Below are 24,229 nucleotides of genomic sequence, written 5' to 3' on the forward strand. Positions count from 1 at the left end.
ACTAAGAGCGAGATTACACATCTTTGGAGAACTCAGGTTTCTTAACGTTAGAACGCTAAAGAAGGAAAATATTACACTGTTACTAAGCCATCATAAATTTTACTACTCCATATTTTATTCAAAGGAAGTCATACTTTATAGTGTATGCACTATTAATTACTATTATAAAGTCTCCAATGGTATGTCATATACAAAATAAGTACAAAAGTCCTGATTTTACACCCTGTATTAACAATACCAAATTGGTTGGAACCACAAATCAGTACCAATTGCATTCTTAAATTTCACAAGGATATAGTAGTCAAGGGTTATATTTCATGGATTAATATTTCAAATCAAATTGATGCAGTCAAAATATACATATCAAGTGAATAGGTGTCAATACATCAAGATAATGTACATGAATTCACTGCCACTGAGCAATATAATCAATAATCATTTTATTTGCAACTCTTTGTTGACATGTTAATTCATCCGGAAACTAAATACTTAGCCTCTCCCTTGATATGTGGTGGTCAAGGATACCCAAGTTTTCACTGACTACTTGGAAGGTGATAATTACATTTACACAGGTACTTATGGGAATGGTAGCAAGGGTGTGGCCTACCTATGGCAAAAACATAGTATACTAGTACCAAATATAAGCAAGCACATGTCTCCATCTTAAAATCTGGTCAGCACCAATGGTGAATAAAAAAATTCAATGACTTCATGATAAACCACTCTAACAATGTAAAATTTACGCTAAGTTCCAACAATACATGTAACAACTATAAAGGTAACATATTTTTTAATTATTATAATTATAAAAACAATGGGAATATGTTTAATCAAATTTATACACTAACGTTTTATCAAAATGTTTATTGGTTTATTTCATTTATCCTGCCTCCAATAGCAAGTATACGACTTGTTCTCCACAGGTCAAGGGGATTGTTCAATACAAGTCATTGGCTTTGGCTGCGAGTTTGTGAAGCCAATTAATCTGACAAAACCTGGTTGTGGCAACAGGCTGATAAGTAGCTCAGCCTGTTTTCAAAATACATAACATCATATTACAGTCGTCATATTGTTTACAGTGTGTAAGGCAGGGTTCAATGTCAGGTTTGCTGTTGGAAAAGTTTTGGGGTTGGGTTGCAAAGTGATATTTCCAACAGATATTACATGTGAAAGAAAGAAGGTCCTTCACCAGACCTGCATGATCAAATGCAGGTTTAGGGCTGAAAATGGGCTTTTAGTTAATACAGAGGAGAGGAGAGGAGAGTGCTTTAGATGAGAGGATAGGGACACTGTACTGTTGTGACTGTTTCTTGGGATTATGGGTTATTCTTGGTCTGGGAGGCAGTGGTAAAGGCTGTGGGATATTAAGGAGGTTGGCCAAGCTCAGTTTGTAGGAGAGGATTGGTGGCTGATGGTGTGGCTGTATAGGGAGCAGCAGAGGGACAGGAAGGGAAATACCACCGCTCAGGTAGTTTAGAAGAAGGTGGGATAGCTTTCAGAGGTGAAGTCTGGCATGTTGTTGCAGTCTTAAATTGGCTTGGTAGATGATACCATTCAAGGAAACATGAGGGGCAGGATTTTGTAGAAGGAGAGAAGTCTGGTAGAGTGGAAACTGGCTGATGAGGCATGTAGGTCACAGATTAGCCAGGTAAGAGCAAGAGATTGCTGTATCTGACATTTTAAAAGAGCATGGTGTAGGGTTGGATTGCATCAACATTAGGCTTTTTGAAGTATTTCCAAGGGATAAGCAGGTTTCAAAAAACAGAATGTAGGACCTTAGTTCTGATAATGCAAAGGCATGTTTTTGAAAGGAACAGATGTAATATGAGATGGGATTCATCATGGCAAGAGAGGACAGTTTGGAGAGTTAAAAATCGTAAGCGTGGCAAAAAAAATAAGCAGAGGGTGGAAAAGATAGAAAAATGTAAGAAAAGCAACAAAAAAGTTGGAAAAATCTGTACATAAATCATTAATAAGAGATAATGACTAAAAGGAAAAGATTGATCAGGAAGGTCATGAAAACAGACAAAATTTTAGAAACTGGGTAAACAGAAAGCGAAAATCATAGGAGAAAATTTACACAACTTAGCTTGGCAATTACAGTGACGTAAGAGACGCCAATTAAAGTTGATCAGAATGAGATTTTCACTCTGCAGCGGAGTGAACGCTGATATGAAATTTCCTGGCAGATTAAAACTGTGTGCTGGGTTGAGACTCTAACTAGGGACCTTTGCCTTTTGTGGGCAAGTGCTCTACCAACTGAGCTACCCTTTCTTTCAGGAGTGCTAGTCCTGCATGATTTGCATGAGAGCTTCTGTAAAGTTTGGAAGGTAGGAGACGAGATACTGGCAGAAGTAAAGCTGTGAGGACGGGGCGCGAGTCGTGCTTGGGTAGCTCAGTTGGTAGAGCACTTGCCCGCGAAAGGCAAAGGTCCCAAGTTCGAGTCTCAGTCCGGCACACAGTTTTAATCTCCCAGGAAGTTTCAAAGCTGATCAGAGCAATGTGCCATAAAACAGATGCACAAAAACATGAAAGAATTACGTACAAACAAGATAAGTGGATGGTGGAAAAGAAAATAGTGTCAATTTGCAAGTATTTTTCGCAAATTTAACAGCTATTTTCTTTCCACCTTCCACTTACCATGTTTATATGTAATTCTTTATCATGTATTATTTACAGTGTTTGTTCCATGTTTCTTATGTCACAGGTCAAAGCCGACAATTCATATCAAACATTCTTTTATATCCTGCTCCACTTGTATTAATGAAGGTGAGTATTTTTATCCAACCGCTTAAGTTTTAAGTAGCTCCTAGGTGTAAATGAAACCAGAAATAAAACTAGAACGATAAGACAATGAATGGACAACTGAATACCATTATAGTAAAACTAGGTCATCAGACAATTACACACAGAGGCATTTCTTTAATACTCAGTTGCTTTTGAATTCAATAATAAAGTACAATAATCCAAAACATTTATATCATTGATGATGCACTTCACTGAGCTACACATGTGTTGCAGTTCCTTCTAACATGTTAATCTTCTGAACATCAGTAAATACCTTTTCACAAAAAGATATTGGTTTGCTTCAGTAGCACAAACTCCCAACTACTTTCTATAAAGAAATTTGAGCTACTGTTCAAAATAATCCACTCTTCAATAATTACACTCCACACTATTTCACAGCTTGCACATATCTGGCGATCTAAGGACAATCTTTATGACATTCTCAGTTAAATGCTTCATTTGTTTTCCCTTCCTTTGTCTTGCTTGTCTGTCTCTTCCAGAATACTTACAGTTCTTTTGATATCTTTGATTAATTTTGCAAGAGCTGCTGGATTAGCTCCGTGTTCCATCAGCCGCATGCTGAGCACCAGAGTTTTCGGATCGAGATCCACACCCATCAGCTGTGAAACTTCATGCATCTTCTTGATCAGATACTGAGCCTCAAGAACTTTTTCTAAATTTGGATTCCCTTTTCCTGCCATTTTTTTTACCTGGAACAGGAAAATTAGAAAAATTTCACTTGAAATACAAAACTATTGTTTAACATATTTCTCTAGTGGTTTCTGTTTGGAAAAACAAACTTTTAATACTACTACAGAGGCAAGAACATCTTCCTGCACTATCCTATCTTGTTAAAGTTTTATACATGTATGTATTATCTGTAATGCGTGTGACATGTCTGATACTCTTGTACTGCATGGTCTATGGATGAATAAATAATTCCTTCTTGATGCACAGCGTAATTTGAGAAAAGGTGTCAACCAAGATAGCACTGCAAACATTTGCAACATGCATAAAGTCAGTAAATGAACAGAAAGTTTGTGGGATATACCTAGACGCCTCAATCAAAACAGTCAACTACAAATGTGATGACACATTGCTACAGAAATTGCGTCTTAGTGCGAGAGGAACAGCAGTCGATATTGTTAGACCATTCATGAAATAAAGATACCTGTGTGAATGTTTACTTAACAAGTGAAGTATTGTTCGTCTCCACATCTCTTAATTCTTCACATGAATGAGCTATCTGTGCCAATAACAGAAGTTGATGTTATGTAAGCTGATGGTACCTCCTTCATAGCTGTGACCATTGTGAAATAATTTGAAAAATTTCAGTCTCAGCATGTAAAAACTACGCTGCAGATGAATCCCAGAAGAAAAATACAAAAGTTGACTTCAATCTCACACATGGAAACTTTTCTGCATGATGAAAAAGATTACAATTTTATGGCACAAATGGTTGGCAGATACTTTATACAAGAAAATGTTTGTTGGAAAAATAATTTCAACCACACTTAACAATGAAGTTTTTTACTACAGTAAATACAAGACATCATTTAATATATACTAAGAACTGATTTAATCAGAAGTAGCGTACTCCGCACTGATCTGTGGCATAGCAGCTAATTTACATTCAAAGGTTGCTAAGGCATCATCAGAACACCACCACTGCCTGTATTGACATAGTATCTCCTCACGGTAATTGTGTAGAAATATATAAATAGAGAATTGTCTATGACACACCGCAAATACTGTTTATAAAATTACATTTAACTGTGTATGTTTGTACACATTTTTTTCATGTGCAGATCTGGTGGGGAAGCATCACAATACCACCACCCCCCCCCCAATCCCCCTCCCTTGTACAAAGAAAAGTTTTAGCACAAGCATTTATAATTTACATCCATGAATTTCCAAATTTCATAGGCAATACTTGGATAACACAGCAGCATGCAAATAAAATTCCCAGAAATGGCATGGAATTCTTGAAATTAAAAAACTAAATTTAATACTTTTCACTTGCTTCTGAGAAGCCCTGTCCAAAGGACGGGCTTCGTAGGCTACATTCAGCCAGGCAAATGCACACCTTCATAGGCTGGCTGGCTGTAACTGCTCAACAAATCAGACACTTTGTGAGTCCTCAGGTGGAGCTGGTAAAGCACAGGTTTATGGTTAAGGGGAAACAAAGGGAAAGACCCACCACTATACAAAAACTGAACAATAACAGAAAGATTGAGTTGCTAAATAGAGACAGAAATGAGAATGTAAACATTCCTGTCATTTACATACTCACATACGAATAGTTGGCAGATATGTGATCATAATCTAAGTACTAAGCGAAATATGTTGACAGTGCTATTGCGTCAGCAAAACTGAGAGATTGTTGCTATTATGGTTCTTGAATTAACTGCAAGGCATGTGGACTCCTTCACAATCCATGTGAATGTTTCGTAAAAACTTGAACGTTATATTTAAGAAATATACTAGTACCAATGATTTTCATTTCAAAAGACTTTACATACTTTATTGTAATCAAACAGTTTATTACTATATTACAGCACTTTATATACCATCATCAAAATCTTAATCTTCTGTGGCACACTGCGACGAAGCCCAGCTAAATCCAGACGTTTGGCTGAGGCAACAACAAATTAAGTCTACTACTCCTGCTCCTTCCCCTTCAAGAAACAAATTCTGGCTCCGCACCTGTATCTATTGTTTTAATTTAGTGTTTATCACCTACCCATTACTGTATCTATGAACACAAACGCCTGAGTTCAGACATTAAAACTTCTGTAACTGATTCCATGGCCACACTGTGTATGGAGTCTTGAATTGGAGGTTTTGAGAAATGCTTTCGTTTCCAGCGGGATAGTATTACTTTGAGAAATGCTTTCGTTTCCAGCGGGATAGTATTACTTAAACGAACGGACAGAATAGAAAATATAGAGTAGTTGGACGCAACTGTGTGTGGCCTACCTGCACGTATGTTTCCTACTGCACTGATAAATAAGACACGAATTACCTATCAATCATTGTTTACGCCTTGTATTCGAATTACACAACATTGCCGCCAACAGCTGTTTCGTTTCCAGCGATGCCAACCACGTTAAATTAGCTATTAATGTTCCATCAAAGATAAGATTTATTGTTATTATCAATATTTTTATTTGAGAAGATAAATCACGGAAGTATCCATGGGATAAATACCACAGAGCGATGTACATTACGAGTACCAATTGATACAAATTTTATCTAACAAATTTACTGTCAAATCATCAGCATGGCTTCAGGCAATCCAGATTCACAACCACAGCAGCCTATGAATATTTGTACTACATTCTAAAAGCTGTAGATGAAAAGGAAATGGCTACTGGAATATTCTTGGACCTATCCAAAGCATTTGACAATTTAGATCATGGTTTCCTACTAAACAGGTTGGAAATAAAGGGAATTAGAGGTATTCCAAATGAATGGATTAGATCATATCTTACTAGCTGGCAACAAAAAGTTGTTCTCAAACAAGACACAATAACTGAAAAAATTTCAAGAAGAACAACATTAAAATCAGAAAATACTACCATCAAATATGGTGTGCCACAAGGATCAACATTAGGTCCTATCCTCTTTTATATTGTTGACCTGAATGACACTGTACTAGCTAAACAGAAAACTTTATTTGCAGATGACACCAGTATTTTGATTACATGGTCAGACCGAAAACAGCTTCAATTAACTACAGATGCATCATTGCTGGAGCTAACACACCGGTTTGAAAAAAATGAACTTATAATTAACACTGGGAAAACGATGGCCATGAACTTTCATATATCCCACTATAAACAAAAAAATGAACATACATTGGAAATAAACAACGAAATTGTAAAATTAGTTTATGATGTTAAATTCCTAGGAATATATCTGCAGAGTGATCTCAACTGAAATACACACATTGAAGCTCTTACAACCAAGCTATCATCGATCTTTTACATCCTATGGATACTAAGCACAAGCTGTAATAGGGAAATAGTAATACAGGCATATTACAGACATTTCCAGTGAGCAATCCGATATGGAATAATATTTTGGGGGAATGCACCCTGTAGTCAATCTGTTTTCAAAACCCTGAAACGAGCTATCAGAATCATCTGCAACATAAAACGGCAAGGTTCATGTCGCTCTCTTTATCCTACTCTAAAGATACTGAATCTACCATGCACATATATATTTGAAACAATAGTCTTCGTAAGATAATATTTCACAACTTCCAACGCCTATCAGCTGAACAGCTCTGTGCACAATTACACGACAAGAAATGGCAATAACATTCATGTCTCATATGCCAGAAATCAGCCTACCAGAAGAGTGTCCGTCATAGAGGCACACAATTATATAACCACCTTCCTGACAACGTTAAGTTGGTCAACCAAGACAGCTTGTTCAAAAAAAAAAAAAAAAAGCTGAAGTCATTTCTGATGGACCATAGTTTCTACTCTGTAAATGAATAATCTCATAATGAAACAGAATTTTATAATGTTAAATTAATAAACAATTTATGGCAATTATTTGTTTATTAAAGTGTACTAGTTGTACGTGTAATGTTGTATTAATGTAGATATTTGTAGTCCACAGCATACTATTGATCTTATTATATTTGTGTGTGTGTGTGTGTGTAAGTTTTAACTTTCTGTATCATTTAATGACCTGTCCTATATCTGTACAAGATGTCACAGGACCAAAACTAAATAAATAAATAAAAATGAGATATCTCGAACAAAAAGGACCTTCTCCATGCTAAACAGCATGGATTCCAAAAATATCACTCATACGAAACCTACTTCACAACTTTCTCACATGATATAGTGAAATCTTTCGATTAGGGTAGTCAGGCAGATGCAATATACCTTGATTACCAAAAGGCATTTGACTCTGTGGTACCACATCTACGCTTATTGCCGGAAGTACAGGACCGATGAAATCAGCAATTTGGTCCCATATAACCTTACCACAGAATTCAGAAGTATGTACACATGGGGCATCAAGGGAAATTTGTGACTGGGTTGAGAATTTCCTGGTAGGGAGCATGTTATGTTAACGAGAGAGTCATCAACAGATGTAGAAATAACTTGTTGTATATTAATTCGTTTGGGGACAATATCAATCACAGTCTAACATAGATATAGACACATTAGATTGTGATATCAATAGTAGCTTCATACTTTTTGCAAATGATGCAGTTATCTACAATGAAGTAGACCTAAAGTGTGAATGAAGCAGCATAAACATTCAGTCAGATCTTGATAAGATTTCAAAGCAGTGTAAAGATTGCCAATGAGCTTTAAGTATCCAGAAATGTAACATTGTGAACTTCACAGAAAAAAACTGACTATAAGATCAGTGAGTCACAGTTGCAATTAGGCAAATCATACAATTACCTGTATGTAACACTCTGTAGGGATATGAAATGGAATGACCATATAAGTTGAATTTTGAGTAAAGCAGGTGGTAGATTTCGTTTTATTGGTATGTCTCGAAAGTAAGTACTGTTTTACGAAAAAGATCATAATAACTGTGTTTCAATATTGTGATAAAATTCTAGGAAAGATATGTGTCCAGCATTGGTTCATGAATTAAAGTTTCGGCAACAGTTCGCATACTTAAAGCAAGAACAGGTTCACATAACCTGATTTATCTTCTTATCACCATCATTTTTTCCTTGCAACAGAGCTGCAATCACTAATACTAGCTCACTTTCGTGCCTTTTGCGGGCACACTGTGGTAATGATGGGACAACCATCTGGTTTTAACAACCAATTGACTAATGGATTGGTTTTTTGTTCAGTCCGGTTTTTCAGTCGAATTAAACAACAGAATGGTACGAGTCACTGCGACCACATCAACTATATGAATGTTTTCACTCACATTCTGGGTTTGAGTGTTTTCACTTACTGAGAACCAACTGACTGACTTAAATCTGACAATTACATCAGTTGATGATGTGCATGAAATCTTATGGGACTTAACTGCTAAGGTCATCAGTCCCTAAGCTTACACACTACTTAACCTAAATGATCCTAAGGACAAACACACACACCCATGCTGGGACCAGCCGCACAGGCCATGACTGCAGTGCCTTAAACCGTTCAGCTAATCCCGTGCGGCAATTACATAAGTTACATGAATGTTTCCACTCATCTCTGGGTTTGAACGATTTCACTCACTTACATTTTCAGTCTTTTTGGTTATACATGAGCTGACTAGAGCTGCAAACTTTTGTAGAATTGAGTACAAAATATATTTATAAAAATAAAGTATTTTCAAAATGTATGTATTTACTTACCTATACATGACTTTTTTCGTACTTTTGCGTTATATGTGGATTGCTGTATGGTTTTAAAATATTGATAACTGATGCTGCATTATATATTTATATATAAATAAATGAATAATTATTTGTTATTTAAATTTATTGAAATCAGTGTCTCTCTTCCTGCTGGTTTGCATCCAACACCGATAAGTCTCTTTTTCAGTAAATGCTGAGGCAAAATACACAGAAAATATGTAATATACAATTGCTTTAATTATTTGGTGCCCTCATCACTGACTTTTCGAGCATGTACTGTCACTTTTCTGAAGCATCTTTCTCATGAAAAATATTTGTCAACAATTCTTTAAAATTATTAAATTTCTTAATTAATATAGTTCATCCTTGAATTTATCTCGAGAATCACTTTTTACCCAGTCATATGACTTTTTCATTCTCGTGCCACTCAGCATTTCAGCACATTGATCTAGACACAAAGCTCACTATTTACTAAATGTCTATTTACAAATATGGATGGGAAATTGAATGAAAAGCTAGTCACTGGTACTCAATAAAAAGCACATATCGAAATGACAATAACAGTGATGACAATCAACAACAGAGTACAGTCAAGAATAATCAATGTCAAAACGATTATACCTGAATGCACTGAAGATCGCACGACTCCAGCGGTAGCTTGGAGTGGTCCAGGGGGTTGCAGACTTGATGTAAGAGTGTTTACAGTGGTCATTAGCCATATTATTTACACCGAAGCGTCAATGAAACTGGTATATGGAGATATGTGAACAGGCAGAATGCGGTGCTATGGTTGGCAACGCCTATATAAGACAACAAGTGTCTGGCGCAGTAGTTAGATTGGTTACTGCTGCTACAATGCCAGGTGATCAAGATTTAAGTGAGTTTGAACGTGGTGTTACAGTTGGTGCATGAGCGATGGGACCCAATATCTCCGAGTTAGCAATGAAGAGAGGATTTTTAGTACAATCATTTCAGAAGTATATCATGAATTTCAGGGCTCCAGAAAAACAACAAATCTCCAACATCGCTGTGGCCAGAAAAAGACCCTGCAAGAATGGGACCTAGGCAGATTAAGGGAATCGTTCAACGTGGCAGAAGTGCTACCATTCCGCAAAATGCTGCATATTTCAATGCTGGGCGATCAACAAGTGTCAGCATGCTAACCATTCAATGAAACATTATACATATGGGCTTTTGGAGACGAAGGCCCTCACATCTACCCTTGATGACTGCGCAGCACAAAGCCTTACCCCTCGCCTAGGCTCATCAACCGTGGCATTGGACTATTGATGACTGGAAACATGTTGCATTGTTTCAAATTGTATCGAGCCAATGGATGTCTTCAGGTATGGAAACAGCCTCAAGAACCATGGACCCTGCATGTCAGCAGGGGACTGTTCAAGCTTCTGGAGGCTCTGTAACGGTGTGGGACAAGTGCAGTTGGAGTGATATGGGACCCCTGATATGTCTAGATACGACTCTGACAGGCGACACATACGTAAGCAACTTGTCTGATCACCTGCATCCATTCATGTCCATTGTGAATTCCGACGGACTTGGGCTATTCCGGCAGGACAGTGACACACCACAAACGTCCAGGAACACTCTTCTGAGTTTAAACACTTCCGCTGGCCACTAAACTCCCCAGACATGCACACTATTGAGCATATCTGGGATGCATTGCAACGTGTTGTTCAGAAGAGATCTCCACCCCCTTCGTATGCTTATGGATTTATATACAGCCCTGCAGGATTCATGGTGTCAATTCCCTCAGGCACAATTAGTCGAGTCCATGCCACATTGTGTTGCGCCGTTTCTGCTTGTGAGGGCCCTACACGATACTGGGCAGGTGTACCAGTTTCTTTGACTCTTCACTGTACATATAACTGAATAATGGCGACATTTACTGAGCTGGTAGTTTTTTGTTACTTTCTTTGAGTTTTTGAAAATACGATTTGATGCTGTACAACTTTTCTCCTGTAAAATTTTGCGTCAAATTGGCCAGTTGTGAAATATTGCTTGTTTTATACCGATGAAATGAGGGTTTTTTGAGGAATGTGAAATATTGCTGTGTTCTGATACAGCTTTTCTACAGGAAAATTTCATCAAATAGCAAAGTTTTGGCACTCAGTCGCTATGGAATTTAATGCTTTTTTGGCTTTTTCGATTAAACACCTAGTTTCAGAGGAATTTGAAAGAAAAAATAGAAAAAGTCCGAATTCTTTTTTCAGCACAGCTGAAGCTTCATTCAGAAATCAGGGAAAACTAAGATTATTCGTATCAGAGGCCCACTAGCCGATTAAAACAGTTTCCAGAATTCCATTAATATGTGAAAGTGAACCACCTTCTTGAAAGTAATTTCACTACCTGACCAGGGAACCACCAAATTCGTGTCACTGATCTCAGGACGTTGTAGATTTGTCTGTAAAGCGCCTTGTATGTTTAGAATGTCATTCCATGGCTAGTGCAAACAGATTCTCGTGATAGGTGCATGCATTTCGTAGACAACACAACAATTTGCATTTCATTCCAGGAATAAACCGGACTCTTTATGTTTGCTTATTTGCAACAAGTGTCACAGCCCAGATGCACTCATTTCTTGATATTTGGGTTCTATATGTAACTTTATCGTATTGCCGAGTCTGTTGTGGTAAACTTTTGCTATGACACCATTGCAAAACGGCATAATAGCAAGCCAGTGCCTGAGAAAGTAGACCCAAAAAGTACCGAATTTGCCACACATTATCGATTACACCACGTGCTTCTTTGTCCTTTTTTCTCCAGTTTTCGTATATTTATATTCCTCTTTACTTCAGGTTGGAGCACAATTTTGCTTAGTGGTAACACTTGACATATTTATTTAGTGCATGTAATGTACATACTCCCACTATGTTACAAACTAAGGAAAACTGAAAAAAGTCCAATTTCTGGTTAAATGTACTACAAAGTCAAATGTATGCCAAATATTAGAAATATGTATGAGACAATTTCCCCTACTCTCACCCCTCACCCACAACACAATGAAGACTGCATGAACTTACAATACAGTTGCATTCCATAAGATTTTTGTAGCTCCTTAGTGTCACCTGCTGTTATACAGACCGCCGGCCCTGTGGCCGAGCGGTTCTAGGCACTTCAGTCTGGAACCGCGCTCCTGCTTCAGTTGCAGGTTCGAATCCTGCCTTGGACGTTCATGTGTGTGATGTCATTAAGTTAGTTAGGTTTAAGTAGTTCTAAGTCCAGGAGACTGATGATCTCAGATGTTAAGTTCCATAGTGCTTAGAGCCATCTGAACCATTTGTCACATAGACCACGTAGTAGTGTGAAGGGTAATGGACAATGACATACAGAAAGGAGTTTGATGGCATCTTGGATACTAATAATTTATGTCTGTTAATCCAATACTAAAGATAATAACTTGAGGGCGATTCCAAAATGTCAACTGAGTTTTTACTTTGTTTAAAGTGTGTGTGTGTGTGTGTGTGTGTGTGTCATTGTGTTCCCCATTATTATCTTTCACATTCACTCTGTTGATTTCTTAGTGACTTATACAACCGAGGTGTGAGGAGGTCAGTTTTATGATAAAAATAAATGAAGCAAGTGTTCTGTACCAGACCTGTGCAGAAAAAGTATTTTAGAGAGATCATAGCATTTCACTCTGTACAGCATGTCACATTTTCTGGCTTTCATATATTTCATTGATCTTGATTTCACATTGCTATTAGTATATATTTAACTTCCTGTTTACTTTCAGTTCTCTCTCTCTCTCTGTCACAGACACACAGACACACACACACACACACACACACACACACATACACACACTAGTACATACGTGGGCCTTCGTCTACAAAAGCCAATATCGATGATGTTTCGTTGAATGGTTCACACGTTGACATTTACTGATTGCTCAGCATTAAAATCTGCAGCAGTTTGTGGAAGGGTGGCACCTCTGTCATGTTTGAACGATTCTCTTCAGTCGTCGTTGTTCCCATTTTTGCAGGATCCTTTTCCGGCTGCTGCAATGTCGGAGATTTGATGTTTCCTGATATTAATGGTAGACTCGTGAAATGGTCATACAGGAAAATCCCCACTTCATCACAACCTTAGAGATGCTGTGTCCCAACGCTCGTCGTGCGCCGACCAAAAAGAAAACGCCATTCTTTGAGCTGGGGTTTCTAGCCATTTTTGCTTATGAATACCAAGAAATGACTGCTGCAGATGACCGAAGACTTTGCTCAACAATCCTTACACATTTTGCACACATAATAACAAATACACAAAATTTCTTCAAAATGGCACCAAAGCAGCACAGTATGGTATTGGTACGTCAAAATATTCATACAACATCAACTTTTCTTCTTTTGTGTATTCCCCTTCTTTCATGTAGCAAGTAAAATAATTCTCCATTGCTGTTACAAATAAACAAATGGTGAAAACGGATCAAATATGTGTAATATTAGATGTTTCGAACAGCATCATCCCGAGATCACATGACACTCACCGTTTAATGTTGACAACATGTGGAGCATACAATGCTCACGCCAAAGATATTACTATTCTTTGTTTAGAGCCATAGCTGTTACACATAGTGAGACCAATACTGAGATCACTGATTATACCATATGGACATAACTTTTGATTGATGTAGCAGGTGCCCAGTGAGCTAGTATTGAGTTCACTGCATGTGCCATATTCATTTCGGTATACTTATGTGTTTTGTAAAAAGAGATTAAATTTTGTAGAGTGGCAATACACCCACCATATATGAGGCAAATTGAACTGCCATTAAATTAAGCTCACCATGTTTAAGAGCTTGTGACTGTTTCTTCAATATGAATACGTAAAACTGCAACCACACACTTACTGTCGCAATAAGTACAAAATTGAATTTTGAATCCAAATCGTCAGATAAACAGTACTCAAGGCGATGCATTAAAGCATGTTCCATCTTCTTGTCACAGAGCCAGCATCCAGCACAAAATTTGTAATAGCTATGTAGCTTCTTGTACACCATCGGTAGATGAGCCTAAAAAGGTTCGAAAATCGGTTCAAGGAATGAATAAATAACTTTCAAAAACGTGGCTGGTTTTATGTATTTGCATTGAACTGTCATTTTTTCTGGGGTAAAATGTATCATATAGTATCCCACAACTCCTAGAAAATTATACATTTTTGCCTTTTGAAAACAGTTTCGTGAATTAAATAGCGACTGACTGTTGAATGTCAGTTTGCATCAGGATCTGTCAGTGTGGCATACTAGCTGATACTTTTTGCTCTGTGCGAGGCATTTCAGTTCAATTAGCCTTAAAACGGCGGACGTTTAGTGACCTATAGCCACTGTATGAAATTTAAAATGTTTGGTTTTGTATTATAACTTGTTATATGCTGTTTCAAAGCAACAGCGTTTCTAAAATTTATCAGAAACGTGTCACCCTTGTTGTTGAATTCAGATGTTAATATATTAGTGATAAAACCTTTAAGAGGTACTACGATAACCAAGACTGGGGATGAAAATGAAATGAGCTATGCCCAGTGTAACAGATAATGTCGTGGACAACAGAGTTGAAGAATGTAGATCGACATTCTACCACGTACTATTTTTTTATGTTAGCATTGTTAACACATTATGGGGACTTCTTATAAATGTACTACAAGTAGGTTTGCAATATGCGATGTTATTTACATTTATGTCTGATTAGAGAAGGAAGGATTATTTAAATATTTGACCATTGATTTCCGAATTACGATTTCCGAGTGTTTGTTTAGGCAGGAATCTAAGACGACAGCTTCAATTGCTGCAAGTGAAATGAGGAGTATTATAATTTTTGTTCTTCCTTCTCACAAGTATTTGGTTCTTTATTTCCAAATATGAGGCGAATTCCGAGTGTGTTGTTAGGCAGGAACTTAAGAGGACAGCTTACATTGCTGGGAGTGAAATGTGGAGCAATAACATTCATGTTCTTCCTGGTCACAAATTTTGGGTCATTATATCAAAGACCTAGTAAAAATAAGGTTTATATCCTAGTCTCCACAGACAGACACTTCATATGTTACAACCAATGGCACTTACTGCTAACATCCCTAAGATTTTCGGGCTCACATGTAGTTCCTCTTTGTCGAAATCTCTTGACTCAAACTCGTCTAACGGTTGAACCACACATGTCGCATTACACGCCCTAAATTAGACACTTGTGTTCCTTTGGTTAAATTGTCTGGCTGATGGCAAGTTTTGCGAAACGAAAAGTTAATATAACATATAATAACAGTAATAATAATCTCGGGGACTAAATTAACGACCCATAAATGACGTAGGTCACACAGTTGCGATTTAGTTAGAGTAATATTTATTCAGAAAGCAAACTAATAGCGAAAGTGATCGTATTTACAGTTACTGTTACACTAGAGTGCATATCCATTTGACACAAGTCGAACATTCACAATCTCATCGTGAAACACAATACTCCACCGCGATATTTACACGAAAAGTTAGTTCCCTCCAGGCACGGGGCTGATCACTGCTCAGAGACTAAGTCCTGCGATATCACACAATGCGAAATTTTCTAAGTCGTTTCACTTCCTAGCTGCCTAAAGACCGACTGTCCGCTTTCGCGTCTCAATCCGAACTATACCCTTTGGTGTCTCCAGCCGAACTATACTCTTTGGTGTCTAAGGTTCCTCTCTGCCCATCTCCGCCCGCTTTTTCCCGCTCGCCGAACATCGTCACTCAACTGACTAGGGCAGTTCCCTTTCCTGAAGCCGTCCATCTGTTTGGCTACAGCTTATTCTACATTATTTTACATTTTAACATGTTAAATAATCAAAGCTTGACCACTTTCATGTTCTAAATAAAGTAACAATAATATCCATTAATAATAAATCAATACAATTTCCTTCTTAAGTTTGAATACCACAGCCAATAGCCTTGCACCAATTTGCGTTCTGATAAATAAATAAAGAACAAAAGTAACTATTATGCACTAAACTTTACAACAAATATACTATTACCTAATGATTCAGTAAGGTGTCATGCTGTCATCGTTCAATGTGTTTTGTGTGGAGGAAATGATGATCTGATGCTTAAATAAAAACACTGATAATTTAAATTTGCTATATCTTTTAAACAAATGAAGTTACATACTTGGAATTTGCAACGTTTGTCATTTTAATGATGCGCTTCTATATGAAATGACAATCGTTAAGATCGATCAAACCGTTTAGATTTTAACATTCAGGTCTTTGTTATAAAACTTGTTAATTTCACTTTAACAATAAATCCTAAACTATTATAGATACGATCAATATTTAAGTTTTATTGGGGTCACCATGAAAATTTATGGAGGATGGCAGATTAAAATTACTGTGGCTTGACTCCGTGCATTACTAAAGAATTAAATGGTTTTTATAAATGTTTCTGTTTATGGCCACTCTTAGGTCCGCCATATTTAACACTGCTACGTCTTCTCAGCCACAAAGGGGTTATACTGGGTTTCCCTATGATGTAGGTTCCCATCTGTCTAACTCGCACACTACAGCGCTTAGGCCTCAAAAGACAATAGACAATAACTGAAGAGATGTGATAATAAAGCATCAAAAGCAATACAGCTGTGTCCCAGCACAGAAGAAACCAGCTCCACTATTGTAGCTACATCTGAGACACATATGGCAAGAATCTTCGACACAACTTCTGAAGTAGAAGTAATTATATTTACAAAAATATTCATCTATTAGTTTTAGAGTGAAGTGTAAGAATGTGCCTATCATAATAAGAATTGGCAACAAAAATGTGTGCTTCTTATATGTGAAATAAACATTTATATTCTTTTGCTTTCAGCAGAGTAGGTGCAATTATGCTCATGTTTGGAAGAATTTATTCTTGAATAAACTGCAGCTTAGGGCACTGAATCAGAGTGATTTGACTATTTTTACATTCATTTCGTAACTGTTCTTGTCTCTTGGCCATATTATAATGCTTTGAACATAAAAATATATTAACTAGTTCGTTAAATAAATAGAAAAATAGTCAAAAACACAGATTAACCTTAGGGCTGGCTTTGTCGCCGCTATGGGTTCCAGTGTCTTCCCAATTGTCAGCCAGTAACAGCTTTCACAGCAGTGAGTGTCACTACTGTGTATGTTAGGATGTGATAATAACGTGTCAGCTACTGAGAACTTTAATCAGTTTCTAAGAACTTTTCTGGAGGTATTTAATGAATCATTCACACCTACGATCTGGCACCAAAAAGTCAAAAATAAAATAAATTATATTACTCCAGTGCTTAAAAATCTAGTGTGAGAAAACGAAGGCTACATAAAGAATTGAAACATAATAAAAATCCTGACTTTAATAACTAAGTGAGACATTATAAAGTTGTATTTAAAAGTATTGTTAAAACTGCCAAAAGAATGTCAAATGATAAGTTGATATAATTATCAGACATAAGAACTAGTCAAAGGCAGTATGGTTTGCTGTTAAATACGAATTATATACACTAGTTAAGCACCAGGACATTTCAAAAATCAAACACAGATAGATTATTTAGCTATTAAATCAAATAGCGTTGCCTCTGTAATGGACATACTTCTGGTATAACAGATATAAACAGCAGTAAAGTGGTTATCGCAGTTACTTTGATCCATTACTAAATATGGTTAATTTTCTGGGGGAACCCTGCTCTTCCAAAAACGGATTGTTAGAGCTATTCCTTCATTGTATATATTTGAAATTACCTTCTTTGTACATAGTAATTCTGAGTTAATTGCATTTATTTGAACAGTGTGACCATTTAATATCATAGTGTGGCACGTAATACTGTATATATAAAATAAATACTGGGAAATTTAGACGCTAATTACTATTGGAGAAAAAGAACAGATAAATTCTTGTGTCTGATTCCATTCATCGGCTTGTGCAATGGCGTCATACGTAAGGCAAAGACACTACATATAGACAATCTATGAAAACAGTGCATCATGCTCGTAAACAACCGAATATAGCATGCGATAAAATAACAAAAACATGTCAGTTAGCTATTTAGTCAGAAATTATATCAAAAAGAATTGAAGATAACGAAAACAATTAAGAACAAGAATTGAAAACAAATTTTCATCTCTGAAAAGAAATATTCTCGTAATTTATGCTAGTAGGAAAGCACAGAGAGCCTTTAAATTGCATTACAAAAAAATGGTTCAAATGGCTCTGAGCACTATGGGACTTAACTTCTGAGGTCATCAGTCCCCTAGAACTTAGAACTACTTAAACCTAACTAACCTAAGGACATCTCACACATCCATGCCAGAGGCACGCTGACCGTTGCGGCCGCGCGATTCCAGACTGTAGCGCCTAGAACCGCACGGCCACTCAAGCCGGTACTTGCATTACAGTAGATTGCATAGTGAAGTCATTCTATCATAAAATAGAGCTTATTTTATTATTAAATCTAATGGCATTAGTTGGGGTATGGGTGGGGATAAATTAAAATGAAACAGAAAAACGGGAAAATGAAATGAATGGCAACAAATAAGAAACAATAGCACGAAATGTGGAGAAAACGACACGCTAAATTCTAAAAAAAAATATATTGAAATGTAGTAGTATTTCTGCATTTGTAATTGCTCTTAAGAGTACTATGCTGAAATAACAATAACTGGTATCGGTAACTAGAACTGACCTTCTATGTATGTCAATTCTAGTTAACAATTACAATATTAGTAACTTTTTTGCAGTAATTCAGCGAGCAATTGCAAGTGCACACTTGCTAGAAAAACGCTCTACTTAATGAACCATCGAATGGTTGGAATTCGGAACTAGAACTGACCTACATAGTAGTTCAATTATAGTTACAGCTTTCAGCTATTTGGTGGTTCATAATTGTTAAAATTTTTGCAGTAAATCTGTGGTCTCATCGCTCTCAAAACTACTAAGAAAAAGCAATAAATATTGTAGGTACAGCTTCCAAGTTTTTCTCTTTTTAATAGTAGTTAAGAGAGTAATTTGAAATGTAGAAATCCTGTAACACTTTAGTACGCACGATTTTTGTTAAAATGGTCTAAATAACGAACCGTGGAATGGTTGGACTCGGTTACTACAATTCACCTATATGAGTCATTTCTGGTTATTGATTCCAGTATTTGTCATTCAGAGAGCAGTTACGAATCGAGAAATCTTACTACTATTTATTGCGCACACTTAAATTACGTAGCACAGAATGGTTGGAATCGGTAACTAGAATTGACCTATATATCTTAATTCTCGTTACTGATTCCTCTATTTATTAGACCGTAATTTTTGTTACTTGTGTACTAGTCTCGTTAGATTTTATTATTATTATTAAAAATTAACGCTATTTCATAATATTGTGACTTTATCATGCACTACACTCTAATAGATTTAAAGGTTCTCTATGCTTTCCTTACTCGCATAAATTACGATTTTAATTTACTTCTGGTGTGTATACTTCTCATTCTGTGTTCTTATTTATTTTCGTTACCTTCAGTTCTTTTCGGTATAATATGTAGCTAAGTAATTAAGCATGTGGACTATTATGGTAATTTTATTGTATGCTGCATTCGTTTGCTCTGTGCTGGTGAAAATAGTGTTAGAGAATTATGTAACTATGGATAACATACGGCAAAAATAGACATGTATACTGTACAACACTATCAGATGATCTGTAAAATGGATGTTATGAGACGTGTAAAATATAAACACAAATCCTTCGCAACGCATTCGTAAATTTGGCACTCAAGGTGAAGATCGCACCACAAAGAGAGCGAGGGACGTCATGAAACGGATTTCTGCCGAACGCCATCTGTAATCGTACTCATTTTGCCACAGACTGAGCTTTAAGCCCGGTCCACACACAACGATCTGTCTGCGCAGACATCGGCGCCGATGTCTGTACATGCAAAAGATCGCTGCAAATGTGGTGTGTTCACACGACACAAACCCCAATCTACTACTCGCCCGCCATCTGTCGGTGTAGAAAAGAAATATCAGTGGCAAGCCACTACGCTCCCCGTAAACGTCAAAAATTTAATTCAGTTATTTTGAAATATAGAAATGGAGGAAGTTCTGTTGTGGTCTGTGTTCGCAACTTGTATTGCAAAAAACATTCAGACCATCCGCAGGAAACAGAGAAAGCGGTCAAAATGGTGTAGACAGTGGCTGCTAAAGCGAAAGCAGTTTTCTCACGTAAATTTACTGCGAGAGTTGCAGGGCGAACCTAACGACTGTCGAAATTATTTGCGGATGGATGTCGAAACTTATAATTATCTCTTAAAGCTTGTAACCCCTCATATTATGAGAAAAAATACTTCATGAGAATGGCAATTTTTCCTCATGAACGGCTGGCAGTAATGTTAAGATCTCTAGCAACAGGAAGGAGCTACAAGGATTTGGAATTTTCAACTGCAATATCGAAACAAGCGTTGAGTGAAATAATACCCAACACATGTGAAGCTATTTACACTGTCCTGTAGGATGAGTTCATGAAGGCAAGTCAAGTAAATTAAGTCTGCCAAGTTACAGATAATATATTTGATGTTGTAGACGTGTTTGAAACACAGTAGGCCTATATTATGAGAGATTATATACCTACAAGACCAATGAGCTATGGTTTACTTTGTTTCTGAGTAGGCATTTTCAGTTCGCTACTGTATAGAAGCAACCTGTTACAAACTTTTGTTACAGGATGCAAAACTCCACTCTGAATTCTAGACAGAGTTCGCAACGAATTTTTTTATTACTGTTTCTCTGTTTGCCGAGGCGTCAACTGCCGGCAATTTTTCAATTACAGCATTGTATGCTTCTGTCTTTTTGTCTCCGTCACTATATTGTTTACTTTTAATCTTCCACAAACATGGGTGGTGTCTATATATTTCAATGAATTCACTTACAAACTCTCGAGAACACTGACGAGTATCAGCCATTTTAATGCCCTGTGCGCACAAATACAAACACTAGACTGGGCAAACAGCTGTTTTGCGCCAGATTTGCGGCGATCTGCTGTCCACACGCTCCAACTTGTCTGCGCAGATGTGGTTTGAACCCACAGATTTGAGAGGTTTCGCTCAAACCTCCAACTCCATCTTCCAGGTTTGCACACACCTCAGTTTGGTGCAAAACTCCTGTCCACACGCAACGATCTGTTTGTGCAGATGTGATGTGCGCAGACAGATCGTTGCGTGTGGACGGGCCTTTAGATTCTCGTCATAGAAGAAACACACGTGCAGAGATCAATGCATGTAGGTATTCTTACCTCCATGGATCAATGAATACATGTCTGTGTTTCATTAACTTTGACCTTCTTTGTCATATCTTTCACAGTAATCTCTTGGATCCTCAAAAATATAAACACATGTGGCAGTGGCACCGTGACGTAAGAGATAAGGTGGTTAATGTTGTGAAGGTGTGTGTTTGAAGTATGGGTAAAATTGTTGTATTGCACCCTGATTTGGGCATCGGAGGAGCTGAAAGATTGGTCGTTGATGTTGCCTTAGCATTGCAGAAGGAAGGTCACGACGTTCAATTCGTGACTGCACACCATGATTCGAATCATTGCTTTGCTGAAACGAAGGATGGAAGCTTTCAAGTTACAGTAGTAGGCGACTGGTTGCCCCGTAGTATTTATGGCCGCTTTCATGCTGTATTCGCCTATCTACGTATGATGTACGCAGCGATGTATCTTGTCTTCTTCAGTGGAATCAAGCCAGATCTTGTGTTCTGTGACCAGGTGTCAGCCTGTATTCCGATCCTGCGCTACCGGGGTCTGAAAGTTGTGTTTTACTGCCACTTTCCAGATCAGCTACTCAGTTACAGAGACAGCCGCCTGAAGCAGATGTACAGAGCGCCTTTGGACTGGTTGGAAGAGGTGACTACGGGAATGGCCGACAAAGTACTTGTCAACAGTAAGTTTACTGCCAGTGTCTTCAAAGCAACTTTCAAAAGACTGGCAAAAATCACACCCGACGTCCTGTATCCTTCTGTGAACACAGACTTATTCGAAGGTTCTGCGACGCGTCGGCTTAATGAAGTCATAGAAGATCCCGCATTTCTTGTCGATGATGCTTTTTTATTTTTGTCTATCAATCGTTATGAACGTAAGAAGGACCTGTCTCTAGTACTAAGAGCCTTTGCAGATTTGAGGACGATTCTTGATGAAGATAAGTGGTCTAATGTCTTCTTGATTATGGCGGGAGGCTATGACAATAGAGTGAAAGAGAATGTAGAACACTTCACAGAACTAGTGTGTCTTGCAGTTAGGCTTGGAGTGTCGGAAAAAGTAAAATTTTTTAAGTCACCTTCGGATTCCGTTAAGCTATCTTTGTTGTATCATAGTCACTGTTTGGTGTACACTCCAGCCAATGAACATTTTGGGATTGTGCCACTGGAAGCCATGCATGCCAAGAAGCCTGTAATAGCCGTTAACAGTGGAGGCCCCACAGAAACAGTAGTTGATGGAGTTACTGGCTTTCTTTGTGAACCTGAACCAGATAAATTCGCCGAAGCAATGAGCAAATTCGTATCAAATAAGCCTCTTGTCAAGAGAATGGGTTTGCAGGGCAGGGATTGGGTTATGGAAAAGTTTTCATTCTTATCATTCAGCAAGCAATTGCAGAAAATTGTCATGGATTTTCTGAAAAGTGATGACAGTAATGACTGAATGGTGTACTTGAGGAAGAGTTACTCACAGTACCTGATATTTTGAGGAAGACTGCATTTAAAACAGTCATTCCACAGTTACTGGTAATCTCAGAAGACTGAAAGGTAAATTATACTAAACATTTTTCACTGAAATCGAGCTGTTCTAGACATTTTTACATGTGATTTCAAACTACATAAAAATTTCAGGTAGGCTACTGTGAAAGTGACAGGATATGAAATAGTGAAGCAGTGCCTTGTCTTGTTGGAAGATCAAAAAGTTAATGAGTGTGTAAACAGTCATACACACTGAAAAATTGTTTATTTAGTGTTGGGGTGTTTTTTTTTATGTAAATATGAAAACAATTTTTGACAAAATAAGGTAACTGGGGGTAGATAGTCCACTCACAAAATGGTAGTAGAACACACACATAAGATTGTTGTTGGGCAAGCTCAAAAATAAAGACTAAAACCTTAATTACCGACAGATACCTGCAAATTGACATTACCCATACTGTTTTCAGAATATTTGTACTATGAAGCAAATCATTGGTTAAAATGTTTTTGGTTTGTGAATTACACTTCCAAAGAAAATGTATGCTAGTGGAAGATGTATGTATGTGATACTATGCACACCATTTGTTGTTTCTGTGTAATTTTATTTTGTTCATCAAATATGGTGTAGTTTTGTTGTAAGTTATATTGCAGGTAACATCTGAGATGCTAAAAAAGATTTCTATGGTTCACGTTACACAAGTGTACACTCTAATTCATTGTATTTTGTACATTAAGTGATAAATCCTCTTTGTATTTATGTCAAATTGGAATTTATATCTGATTGATGTTGAAATTATGTTAAGCAAACTGATTGTTCCGCTGGACCATTGTTGAAAACTTGTGTCCAGCAGACTTTTTTGTAGTGTATGGCACACTGGTTTTGTATGGCTGTTTTTAAATTATATGCACTCTTAATTATCATTGTAATTCAATTTGTGGTACATCCCCGTGTGTGTGTGGGTGTGTGTGTGGGGGGGGGGTTATTGTTTTAAAAATCAGTATTCCCTATTGCCTGCTACATTTGCTGAATTTATTTTCTCCTTTCAATATCTTGTGTGTTATCCAATGATTACTACTGGGCTTTGACTTTTTGCCTACATGATCCTGTGCTGACATAACTATTCCATCTCTGGAATACACATTTCTTTTCTGTTCTGTTCTGTTCCTTACCACTGTTTACCCATCATTGCGTAATGGTAGTGATGAAACTCTAAACAATTTGCCCCCCTCCCCACCCTGTGCACGTCTAACCTCCTTATTTCCCTAGCCTTCTGTGATTTCTCACTTATAGTGGTCAGAGTCCACATCTGCATATGGAAATGTTTTGCCATATAGAATGTGGTTTCCAAATTTCTGTTTTGATATCATGCTACTTATCTGAAACCTTCCTGTGTCTACAG

At 37.3% G+C, this 24,229-nt stretch overlaps 1 protein-coding gene and 1 long non-coding RNA gene across 2 annotated transcripts; one reads left to right on the plus strand and one right to left on the minus strand.

Annotated features, from left to right (window-relative positions):
• Positions 1-211: 211 nt before the first annotated feature.
• On the minus strand, positions 212-5,755 carry LOC126215389 (uncharacterized). The gene is made up of 2 exons (XR_007542132.1): positions 5,358-5,755; positions 212-3,497 (listed from the first exon to the last, which is right to left on the minus strand). It is a non-coding gene; the product is annotated as an uncharacterized LOC126215389 (long non-coding RNA).
• Positions 5,756-21,458: 15,703 nt separating this feature from the next.
• LOC126215269 (alpha-1,3/1,6-mannosyltransferase ALG2) lies at positions 21,459-23,756 on the plus strand. Its single transcript, XM_049941952.1, has one exon. The coding sequence runs from the start codon at positions 21,556-21,558 to the stop codon at positions 22,792-22,794; it is 1,239 nt and encodes a 412-aa protein (XP_049797909.1). The 5' UTR covers positions 21,459-21,555; the 3' UTR covers positions 22,795-23,756.
• Positions 23,757-24,229: the final 473 nt, after the last annotated feature.

Source organism: Schistocerca nitens, chromosome 12 (genome assembly GCF_023898315.1).
Source record: "Schistocerca nitens isolate TAMUIC-IGC-003100 chromosome 12, iqSchNite1.1, whole genome shotgun sequence".
Classification (NCBI taxonomy): domain Eukaryota; kingdom Metazoa; phylum Arthropoda; class Insecta; order Orthoptera; family Acrididae; genus Schistocerca; species Schistocerca nitens.

Excerpts from the sequence above, each read along its gene's own strand:
- LOC126215269 (XM_049941952.1), top strand. The coding sequence starts at position 21,556 with ATGGGTAAAATTGTTGTATTGCACCCTGATTTGGGCATCGGAGGAGCT.